The sequence below is a fragment of the Nyctereutes procyonoides genome, unplaced genomic scaffold, assembly GCF_905146905.1.
Source record: "Nyctereutes procyonoides isolate TBG_1078 unplaced genomic scaffold, NYPRO_anot_genome, whole genome shotgun sequence".
NCBI lineage: Eukaryota > Metazoa > Chordata > Mammalia > Carnivora > Canidae > Nyctereutes > Nyctereutes procyonoides.
In genome coordinates, this window is record NW_026575159.1 from 33395299 (window position 1) to 33407321 (window position 12023).

At 55.1% G+C, this 12023-nt stretch overlaps 1 protein-coding gene across 1 annotated transcript; it reads left to right on the forward strand.

Moving 5' to 3' along the window:
- Nucleotides 1-9797: 9797 nt before the first annotated feature.
- COMMD5 (COMM domain containing 5) lies at nt 9798-11610 on the forward strand. The gene is made up of 2 exons (XM_055314134.1): nt 9798-9927; nt 10707-11610. The coding sequence occupies exon 2, from the start codon at nt 10756-10758 to the stop codon at nt 11428-11430; it is 675 nt and encodes a 224-aa protein (XP_055170109.1). The 5' UTR covers nt 9798-9927; nt 10707-10755; the 3' UTR covers nt 11431-11610.
- The last annotated feature ends 413 nt before the right edge of the window (nt 11611-12023 follow it).

Below are 12023 nucleotides of genomic sequence, written 5' to 3' on the forward strand. Positions count from 1 at the left end.
GCCACGGTGTGGGGTGCAGCAGGGATACCTTCCTCCCACGTTAACCTTAAAAATAAAGTTGACAGTTATTTTACCGGCGAAAGTGGGTTTATCTGGGCACAGCAGGGGATTGCAACCTGGAACACGCAAGCGCTGGCCAGACCCCAGGCGAGTCCACGGAACAGAGGAGGGCAAAGCTGTCTTCGAGGAAAGGGGCGGCCGGGAGAGGCCGCGCCCACGCGAGGTCCGCGAGTACTGGGGAGTGGGCGCTGCCGCGGGCGGTGGGGGGGGGGGCGCGGGCCTTCCTCCCGCGGGGGCAGCGAGGCGGCGCTGCAGGCTCCGGGCGCGGAGTCCCCGCAGCTGGGCGGCCCCTGCCGGCCGCGGGCTCCCGTCTGACCGAGCTTCCCTTTTATTTAGTCTTTTTTTCCCTCTCTTTTAAAGATTTCTTTTACTCACCAGAGACCCAGAGAGAGACGCAGACCGGGCAGAGGGCGAAGCGGGCCCTGTGGGGAGCCCGCCGGGGACAGGACCCGGACCGGGGTCACGCCGCAGCGCATCCGGCCCCGCGCTGAGCCCCCAGGCGTCGCTCCTCTCGGTCCACACTCGCTCCAGGGGAAGCGTGTAATCCGCGTGACCCGTGACGTGGCCGATCCCCAGCGGCAGCGGCGGGCACTCGAGGCCCAGGCCTCCATGGGCACGGGAAGGGCAAAGCGCTGGAGTCCGCCTTGAGTCCCTAGAGCTGCCAGCGTCCTGGATGGTGACGCACAGCGACTCAGCGTCCGCGTGAAACCGACCCGGACTGCCCGGCCGCTCCCTGGGCTCCTCGCCGGCTTCTCGGGGGATGGCCGGGGCCGCCGCCTCCACGCAGCCGCTGGGCTTGCCCGAGGGACGCAGAGGGGCCGCCGTACACTTCGCTGTAAACAAGGCGCCTGGGAAATTCACTAGTCCCCCCCCCCCCCCCGCGCCCCCAGCCATAAGCTGAATCAACGTTAGGTATAGAATAGGGTCGTTAAAGTAGAACGTGGTGGCCGCAAAGGCCTCTCGACCTTCGCCCCACGGACACCACAAATGGCTGCTGAACGTCGAGGACTTTTGTGCCACGGCTTCCCCCTGAACGCGGCGGCCTGAAAACCACCCTTAAATCAAAGGCAAAATGGGAAAAGAAAAGGCTCCTGAGAGAGTCGTTGCCTCCCCCGCGTGCCTCCCGGGGCCAAGCTGCTCTGAGCCTCCTCCGGATCCGAAGTCTTGGCTTTGCACGCGCAGCTCTGGGCAAGGCCAGACTCTCGGTCGTGTGATCGACGAGAGGGGCCTGGACGAGCGAACCAGCCGTGGAAAGAGCTGGGGGCCTGCTGAGGCGGGAAGGGCTCCTGGCGGCGCCGGGCTCAGACGACCTGAAGGCTGAGCCGGGTGTGGAGCCACCACTGGCTCCTCCCCCTGCGCGCGGGAGACCAGCAAGAGAATCTGCCTGTGACGCCTGGACGCGCTTGGCCGAAAGCACGATTCCAGGCCCGCCCGAGCTGACCGGGCTCCTGCCTGCTGCTACTGCTGGTGATGCGGCGGCCGCGGGTATCCCCAAGAACGGGCCCACCCGAGCAGCCCCTCTGGCTTAGCGCTGGGTGTGCAACAGCGAACTGTTGCTGTTTACAAACCGAGTTCGGCCGAGCATCCTACAGTGGAGAGATGGGAAGCCGCCTACACGGACGGCAACGCCAGTGGAACCGCAGCGCCTGGAACTCAGGACTGCGTCTACCACCAGCTTGTCCAATGGACAAGCCTGTGTCTGCCCCTCCGGATGATGAAAACTTGGCGTCTTAGCACCGTCCCTGGGAGCTGAGGGGACACTGGCACGGCGGCGACCTTTGCTCCAGTGTTAGGACTGAAGTCAAGTCTATGCAATTTCACCATCAGGCTTTGAGTGAAACTCTTCCTGAAGACAGTGTGGGCCTCCACGTCAAGAAGCTGCCTGTCAGGGCAGCCCGGGTGCTCAGCGGTTTAGCGCCACCTTGGGCCCGGGGCGCGATCCTGGCGTCCCGGAATCGAGTCCCACCTCAGGCTCCCAGCATGGAGCCTGCTTCTCCCTCCTCCAGTGTCTCTGCCTCTCTGTCTCTCTCTCTCAGGACTCAATTCCTGGGCCTGGAATCACGCCCTAAGTGGAAGACAGACGCTCAACTGCTGAGCCACCCAGTCGTCCCTATTTTCGGTATTTTTCAGTATCTTTTTTTTAGATTTATTTATTTATTTATGATAGAGAGAGAGGGAGAGAGAGAGAGAGAGAGAGAGAGAGAGAGAGAGAGAGAGAGAATTCATTTATAAGGGAAAGAGAACGGGTTAGTGTTAATTATATTCGATGCCAGAAGATGAAAGGACCAAACCTATAAGTTATTCAGGAAAGAAAATGTGAGCCAGGGATTTTACATGCAGGCAGCCCGTCCTCAAGTATAAAGGCTGCATTCACTCTGTGCTCCTGAGTATGATAGGTAGAGATGCTACTGGACAATCTCTCCCACCCTCTGCAGAAAGCCTAAATATAACACAAAAGCAACCATCTGAGGGTACTGGAGTAAACAACATGCCAACATGCCCTGGTGGGGAGTGCAGTAGGGAAGGGCAGGAGGGAGAGCAAGTAACTGCCACTCCCACCGTCTGCAGCCTAAAGCTGAGCATAGTCTTACTGTGCGCAGCGGCAGGGGCATGTGTTGAAAAACATGCAGTGTTTCTGGCCCGGGGATCCAGAGATGAGAGGCCAGACACTGCGAACACTCAAGATAATGAAGGGCTCCTGGAAGGGAAAGAATCCGTGGTTTAGTGCCTGCCTTTGGCCCAGGGCGTGATACTGGAGACCAGGGATCGAGACCTGGGCTCTCTGCATGGAGCCTGCTTCTCCCTCCTCCTGTGTCTCTGCGCTCTCTCTCTTGCTCTCTCTCTCTCTCTGTGTCTCTCATGAAAAAATTAAAATAAATAAAATAAAATAAAATAAAATAAAATAAAATAAAATAAAATAAAATAAAATAAAATAAAGAAAAAAATAAACTAATGGCTTCATACAACCAAATTTGAATGTGCACAAATTTGGGGCACATCACTCATAACAGTCTTTCTAAATAAGCTGCTATAAGATAAACTCCACCCAACCAGAAGCTGGAGAATATTTTGGGAAAAAGGACAGGGATAAACTAATTAACTGCAGATGTAAGGCACTAACAAAGGTGGGGGTAAGAGTTACAGTCAACAAAACTACAAGACAACCTACAGAATGGGAGAAGCTATTTGCAAATGACACATCAGATAAAGGGCTAGTATCCAAGATCGATAAAGAACTTACTAAACTCAACAGCAAAGAAACAAACAATCTAGTCATGAAATGGGCAAAAGACATGAACAAATATTTCACTAAAGAACACCTAGACGTGGCCACCAAGCACATGAGAAAATGCTCCGCATCACTGGCCATCAGGGAAACACACATCAAAACCACAATGAGGTCCCACCTCACACCAGTGAGAATGGGGAAAATTAACAGGACAGGAAACCACACATGTTGGAGAGGATGTGGAGTAAGGGGAACCCTCTTGCACTGTTGGTGGGAAGGTGAACTGGTGCAGCCACCCTGGAAAACTGTGTGGAGTTTCCTCAAAGAGTTAGAAATAGACCTGCCCTATGATCCAGCAATTGCACTGCTGGGATTTACCCCAAAGATACAGATGCAGGGAAATGCTGGGACACCTGCACCCCGATGTTCACAGCAGCAATGTCCACAATAGCCACACTATGGGAGGAGCCTCAGTGTCCATCAAAAGATGATGGATAAAGAAGCTGTGGTCTCTGTATACACTGGAATATTCCTCAGCCATTAGAAAGGACAAATACCCACCATGTGCTTCCAGGTGGAGGGACCTGGAGGGTATGATGCTGAGTGAAGTAAGTCAGTCGGAGAAGGACAAACATTATATGGTCTCATTCATTCGGAAAATAGAAAAAAATAGTGAAAGGGATTAAAGGGGAAAGGAGAGAAAATGAGTGGGAAAAATTAGAGAGGGAGACACAACATGAGAGACTCCTAACTCCAGGAAACGAATGAGGGGTAGTGGAAGGGGAGGTGGGGGGGATGGGGTGACGGGGTGACGGGCACTGAGGGGGGCACTACGGGATGAGCACTGGGTATTATGCTATATGTTGGCAAATTGAACTCCAATTAAAAAATTTTTTTTAGGGATCCCTGGGTGGCGCAGTGGTTTGGCGCCGGTCTTTGGCCCAGGGCGCGATCCTGGAGACCCGGGATCGAGGCCCACGTCGGGCTCCCGGTGCATGGAGCCTGCTTCTCCCTCTGCCTCTCTCTCTCTCTCTGTGACTGTCATAAATAAATAAAAAAAATAAAATATAATTTAAAAAAAAAAAAAAAAAATTTTTTTTAAAAGTTACGAAGTGTTCTTTGTGGTCTTTGTGGTAAACATCATCCTTCCCTCTGCTCTCCTGCATACACTCAAGAAGCAGTTTTAGCTTTTTTTCTTTCTTTCTTCTCTCATGGAGGCAGCCAGAGAAAGCTGGATTTTGCGCTCAGCGTTGAGGGGATCCAAGCCCAGCCCCTGCTCTGTCTCAGACTTCCTGGATCATACTTGTAATTTTTTAAAATAACTGCCTCTGTTTACACTCCCAACAACGTGCACAAATGCTCCAATTCCTCCACATTCCTGTTCCTGTCAACATTAGTTCTTTCTTTCCTTGTTTCCTTTCTTCCTTTCCTTCTCCTCCTCCTTTTTCTTTTTTTTTTTTTTTTTTAAGATTTTATATATTTACTCACGAGAGACCCAGAGACCCAGGCAGCAGGAGAAGCAGGCTCCCCGCGGGCCCGCTGCAGGACTTGACCCGGACCCGGATGGTGACCTGGGCCGAGGCAGCCAAGCCTGCAGCACGCAGGGTCAGTCGCGTCCTTAAGGGGGCGGACTGCTATCTCCGCGTGGCGCCCACCTGCATTCCCCTAATGATTGCTGAAGTCGCGCAGCTTTTCATGTACTTATCGACCGTTTGTACAAATTCTTTTAAGTAATGCCAGTTCAAGTCTTTTGCCATTTTTGACTCAGGTTGTCATGGTTTTTGTTGTTGAGTTTTAGGAGTTAACCATATGATCTGGATATTAATCCCTTACTGTGATCTATGATTGACAAGTTTATCTCCCATTTTGTGTGTTGCCTTTGTACTATGTTGATAGCAGGGGTATGTTTGAATTTTTTTTTTATTGGAGTTCAATTTGCCAGCATATAGCATATCACCCAGTGCTCATCCCATCAAGTGCCCTATTTTAATTTTTAAAAAGTTTTTATTTTAAGTAGGCTCCATGCCCAACATGGGACTGAAGCTCACAATTCTAAAATGAAGAGTCACATGTTCTACCAACTGAGCCCCAGGCACCCCTATTGATAGTGGTTTTGATGCACAATTATAATTTTTTTATGAACCCAAATTTGTCTATTTTTTAATTTGTTGCCTGTGGCCTTTGTTGTTGTATTCCAGAAATCACTGGCAAATCCAGCGTCATGAAGTTTTTGTCCTATGCTCATTCAAAAACTTTTATAATTACAGGTCTTATATTTAGGTCTTTGATCCATTTTTTTTCCATTTTGAGTTAATTTTTGTATATAGTGTTGAGTCCAAGTTCATTCTTTTGCATGTGGATTTCTCAGCACCATTTTTTGAAAAGGCTGTCCTTTCCCCCATTTAATGATTTCAGCACCTTTGTCAAAAATTATTTGACCATATCTATGAAGGTTTGTTTCTGGTCTCCTATTTCCATCCATTGCTTCATGTCTGTTGTAATGTTAGTACCACACAGTTTTGATGACTACAGTAAATTTCAAAATCAGAAAGTGTGAGCCTCTGGCTTTGTTCTTTGTTTTCAACACTGTTTGGGCTATTTGGGTCCCTAGAGATTCCATATGAACCTTAGGATGGGACTTCCTGTTTCTGAAGCAAAATGTCATTTGGATTTTGATAGGGATAGCATTGAATTGCTTTAGGAATATTGACTTTTTAAAAAAAATTTTTCAATTTATTTATTTATGATAGTCACAGAGAGAGAGAGAGAGAGGCAGAGACACAGGCAGAGGGAGAAGCAGGCTCCATGCACCAGGAGCCCGATATGGGATTCGATCCTGGGTCTCCAGGATCGCGCCCTGGGCCAAAGGCAGGCGCCAAACCGCTGCGCCACTCAGGGATCCCGGAATATTGACTTTTTAAAAAAGATTTTGTTTATTTATTAGAGAGCACAGGTGGGGGCGAGGAACAGAGGGAGAAGCAGACTCCCCACTGAGTGGGGAACCTGATGTGGGACTTGATCCTGGGACTCATGACCTGAGCTGAAGGCAGATGCTTAACCGACTGAGCCACCCAGGCGCCCAAGGAAGTATTGACATGTTAACAATATTAAGTCTTCCAATACGTAAACACGGATGGAGAGAGAGACGCAGAGACACAGGCAGAGGGAGAAGCAGGCTCCATGCAGGGAGCCCGATGCGGGACTCAATCCCAGATCCCAGGATCACGCCTGGGCCGAAGGCAGGGCCACTCAGGCGTCCCTATTTCCACTTTATAAAGGATTGCTGCTGGGTCTCCCTAACATGCCTTTGCAGGCCTTATAGACCTCACTTCGTAATGGGAGGTGTATGCGGACACATAGCCACTTGATGTCCCATGGTCAGCATTCTTTTCCTACCAGAGTCCAGGAATATGCCAAGACCTCTTTCTCAAATGACATAGAATTCTCTTCTGCAGATGGCACAGCCATGTTCATGCCCAAATCCCAGGACTCTGTCATTCTACCATTCTCCCCATATTTTCCAAGCGCTTGCATCATTGCACCTCTCACAGCATTTCCTCCCACTGGGTCATGCGGCCAGGTCACCACAGGTGACCTGCTTAGCAACCGAGTCAGCATTTTGTGCCAGGGACCACCTACTGACCAGGACAGTGTCCTCCTCACCAGCCAGTGGGCTAGGCAGTCCCAAGTGTTCTCCCGGTCACCCAAGTATGGTTCATTTGTGTTAGTCTGGGTCCTCCAAGAAGCAGACACGAAGACAGGATTAAACATGCAAATGTCAGGGAAAGATCTGGCATGAGAGAAAATAGGGAGTCAGGGAAGATGGAGAGAGCTATCAGACCACAATTCAGGTCTGACCCAGAGAGAAAAGTTTGGGTGGAATCATCCCAGGCTTGTCCCATCTAAGCAAATTATTGAGACCAAGTCGGCCACCTGGGGACCTGTGTATTCCAGGAATGGGCCTGCCCTAGTGTCCCTGCCATGCGCAGTAGCTGGTGGGGACCAGCCCTGAGAGGTGTGGCCTCAGCACACCAGGGTAAGCTTCAGAGCTCAACCACGGAGCTCTTCGTTAATGAAGTTCCTGTAGTTGCAGGCATCCAGAACATTCTCCCGGCCACCACAGTTGCCAAGCAAGGTATTGCGTATTTGCCAGGAACAGAAGAGCACAGGGGTTCAGGAAGCTGCTAGTAAAAATGTTCACCAATGAAATTCTTGTTTCCCTTTTTTCCTCAGTCTGAAAAGTGTAAATAGGGGCTGTAATGGGGGGGGTCTGTGCACAGACATGTTTGGGAGTCACATGAGACACGTGACAATGACATGTCAGAGCGGGGCAGAGGCGGCAGCCCTGCCATGGGGGTAACAATGGCCATGCCAGGCCCATGCAAAGAGCAAGAGCAGACTGGGGAAGTAGGGGCAGCCCCACAACCTAAGGACTTGCTCCTACTCCAGGGGCCAGTTGTCACTCCCAGTTTGTCACCGGTGCTTCTGAAAAACCAGCTGTAAGTCAAAGGTTCCACGACTCCTCCTCAAGTTTGATAATTTGCGAGAGTGGCTCAGAGTTCAGGAAAAGTTGCTTGCCGGATTCCCGGTTTATTATGAAGGATGTGACTGAGGAACAGCTGGTTGGGAGAGCAGCACAAGCGGAGGGCCAAGGATGGGGCCCTCCGTCCCCTCTGACGGTGAGCCACTCTCCACATCTCCGAGCGTTCCCACCCCGAAGCTCACTGGACTCCATATCGTGCGGATTCTTGTGGAGGCTTCGTCCCATGGGTGTGATTGACAACAAGCTTATTTTCCAGTTCCTCTCCCCTCTCTGGGGGACGAGGTAGGAGAACTGAGCATTCCAAGCTCCTACTCAGAGCCGCTCAGGAGCACACTGAGAGTCACCTCATTAGAACAAGACATTCCGCAGGGTGTCCGGTGGCTCAGTTAGTGGAGAATCCAAGTCTTGGTTTCGGCTCAGGTCACGATCTCATGGGCCACGAGACTGAGCCCCGTGTGGTGCTCTGAACTCAGTGGGGAGCCGGCTTGAGGGTTCTCTCCCACCACCCCTCACCCCACTCCTGTGCGTGCCCTGTCTCTCAAATAAATAAATCTTAAAAAAAAAAAAAAGACGGTCCTATGACCCAGGAAATTCCAAGGGTTTTGAGGGTAACTCCTTAAAGTCCTATCACTTTGGAAATTACGAGATATTTAGAAGTTTGGTGTTGAACTGCAGTCAACGGCTAAATATTAGGAGGAACTTGGGGCAGAAACATATATATGTTTCTTATTATTTCACATTGGGAAAACTGGATGTCTACATGCAAAAGAATGAAATTGGACCCTTATATGTAATATGCAACAACTCAAACGGCTAAATATTAGGAGGAACTTGGGGCAGAAACATATATATGTTTCTTATTATTTCACATTGGGAAAACTGGATGTCTACATGCAAAAGAATGAAATTGGACCCTTATATGTAATATGCAATCAACTCAAAATGGATTAAAAACTTAAACATAAGACCTAATACCATAAAACTCCTAGAAGAAAACGTAGGGGGAAAGCTCCTCCACGTTGAATGCTTGTGCGTGATACCAAAAGCATAAGCAGGAGAACAGGCCGCGGGGCCCTCCGCGGAGCAGAGGCGCTGCGAGCCGCTGTGGTAAACTGAGGCGCCCCGGACCGCTCCGGAGCCGGGAGTGCACCGCTGGGGGACGTGGGGGGGGGCGCCCCCTGCTGGCCTCCAGGCTCCGCGCTCACCGAAATGTCCCATGAATTTTCACGTCAAATTGAACCCATTTTGGGGGCGCCCGGGGGCTCCGCCGTGGAACGCCTGCCTCCAGCCCAGGCCGTGACCCCGCGGCCCCGGATCGAGTCCCGCGTCGGGTTCCCTGCGTGGAGCCTGCCTCTCCCTCGGCCTGAGTCTCGGCCTCTCTCTGTGTCTCAGGAATAAATTAAATTATTTTTTAAAAAATTGAGCCTATTTTATTTTATTTTATTTTTGAGCCCAATTTTAAAAAACTATTTATTCCTGAGACAGAGAGAGCGGCAGAGACGCAGGCAGCGGGGTCTGCGCGGCGGCCTCGGCTCAGTACCAGATCCCCGCAGCAGCGGCGCCGGGGCCGGGGGACGCGACGGGTCCCGCGTGTTCTCCGATCTCCTCCTCCGCGCGGCGTGGCCCGGCCTTCGGACCGCGTCTCCCCAACGACCAGCCAGCGACGCGTCCCGGCGACGACCGCCGGCCGCCCCAGAGCCTCCTCTCGGACGGACTCCTCCGCTCAGTTTGAGGCTCCGCGCCTCCCCTTCACCGCCGTGAGCGAACGGCCCGAGAAGCAGCGCACACGCCGCAGCCTCAGCTCCCCGGGAGGCCAAGCAGCCCCACGACTGGGCGGCCGACGCGCAGCAGCGGGGGGGCGGGGCGGGACCCCGCATACGGGGGGGGGGGGTCGCTGCTCCCCGACTGCCGCGCCCGACCACAGAGGCCAGGGTCCTCCCGCCGCCCTAGAGCTGCCCGGAAGTGACCTCCGTCGCTTCCGGAAGTGGCCTCCGTCGCTTCCGGAAGTGGCCTCCGTCGCTTCCGGGGCCCGGGGCCGCTTCCGGCCTGGGGGCGGCGTGGCCCTCCAGCGGCGGCTGCGCGCAGTGCTCTGCAGGTGTGGGGGCATCGGCTTTGGGGGGCGGGGCTGGGGCCCCTCCGCGCGGAGCCGCGGCCTGCTCCCCGGTCACTGCGCGCGGGGCTCCGGAGGCCGCTCCCCGGCCGCGCACAGGCCACGGGGCCGTCCGGGCGGGCACGGCGCACGGCTCCGGCCCTGGGCTCCTTGGGCGCGCGGGTGGCGGCGAGAGCGCCAGCGGGGGTAGCCGGTCCCGAGCGGCGGGCGGCCGGGTCTTCCTGGGACAGCGGGTGTGGGCGCGGCCAGGAGATCCGCATCCCGCCGGGCGCCGCGGGGAGGCCCCAGGGCCAGCCCCTGCGACGCGCCGTGAAGTCACACCGCCCTTCCGGCCCCGCGGATCCCGTGCCGTCACGTGCCTCGGCCCCTCCCGCCCGCGTCGTGGGAACAGGCCTGCGTTCTAGTCCTGGGGCGGTTGTGTGTGGGCCTCAGTTTCCCCGTTGGCTCCTGCAGACCCTTGGGGCGGCTCCGCCTTGGGTGCTGTAGGGTGGCAGGTGGCCGCGGCCTGGCCGCCCGCCCCTCCGCTCTCGGGGCTGCGGTCGCTGCCCCCTGCTCCCCGTGATGTGTTCGAGGACTGCGTGAGCCTCCTGTTGGCCGGGCCTCCGCCCGCACCCCGTCCCCCTCCCCTGCCGACGCCCGGGCGCCGCCACCCGCTCTCAGCGCCCCCCTTCCCGCTGTCAGCGCCTTGAGGCCACAGCGTCAGTCCTCATTTTCTGGCCCAGGGCACGCGGGGGTCACGGTTTCTCTTCTCCCCGCCCTGGCAGCTGCGGCGGGGACTCTCCTCGGGGCTTCCGACCGGCCGGAGAAGTAGCCATGTCTGCCGTGGGCACCGCAGCGCCCTACCTGCATCACCCCGGCGACGGGCACGCGGGCCGGCTGAGCTTCCTGGGGGCCCAGCTCCCCCCGCAAGTGGCCGCAATGCCGCGGCTCCTGGGCGACCTGGACAGAGGCACCTTCAGAAAGCTGTTGAAGCTGGTGGTGAGCAGTCTGCAGGGAGAGGACTGCCGGGAGGCCGTGCAGCGCCTCGGGGCGGCCGCAGACCTGCCAGAGGAACGGCTGGGTGCCCTCCTCGCAGGCACACATACGCTGCTCCAACAGGCCCTCCGGCTGCCCGCCGCCAGCCTGAAGCCCGATGCCTTCAAGGACCAGCTCCAGGAGCTCTGCGTTCCCCAAGACCTGGTCACGGACTTGGCCAGCGTGGTGTTTGGGAGCCAGCGGCGGCTCCTCAACTCTGCGGCGGGGCAGCGGGGGGCCTGGCTGCCCCGTGTCGCCGGCTTGCGGTGGAGAGTGGATGTGGCCATCTCCACCAGTGCCCTGGCCCGCTCCCTGCAGCCGAGCGTCCTGATGCAGCTGCAGCTGTCGGATGGGTCAGCCTACCGCTTTGAGGTCCCCGCCGCCAAGTTCCAGGAGCTGCGGTACAGCGTGGCGCTGGTGCTGAAGGAGATGGCCGACCTGGAGAAGAAGTGCGAGCTCAAACTGCAGGACTGACCGGGCTTGTAGCCCCACCACAGTCACCTGGGAAGAGCCGGCCCTTCCAGGAGGCGTCCTCAGTGAGATGTAAGAATCTCCTCAAGTCCTACTCTGTTCAGTTGAGGAGGTTGTATTTTCCCTTTTTATTGGAAATAAAGCAACAACAAAAAAAGTGTCCTGGGAGGGCATCACACTGCACACTCCTCCCCTGGCTGTTGGTCTTGTTCCCGGGTGAGGGCACCTGCTGCGCTGCTGAGGCCAGTGTGGTTCCGGTTTTCATGCCCTCTCGTGTCGGGCTAAGGCCCGTCTGCAGACACCGTTTGGTCACTCGGTCAGGCCCCATGTAGCATCTGAGGTCCCTGCCCACTTGCTTTCGGGAACGCTGTTTAGTGTGGGCATTTCATTTCCCTGGCTTCTGTCCTTGACCTCGTGGAGCCAACATTCTAGCAGGGAGGGGAGACCTTACAAAGTGACTGGCAAAGCTTGTCAGAGGGGGTAAGTGGTGCCGAAATAGAGCAAGGGGGTGGTGCCTGGCGGCCTTGGGAGATTGAGCCCTGACTCCTCTATTTCCACTCGGGTCATCATCTCTGGGTCCTGGGATCACGATGTGT

Coding starts and splice junctions, on each gene's coding strand:
- COMMD5 (XM_055314134.1), top strand. CDS start 10,756: ATGTCTGCCGTGGGCACCGCAGCGCCCTACCTGCATCACCCCGGCGAC.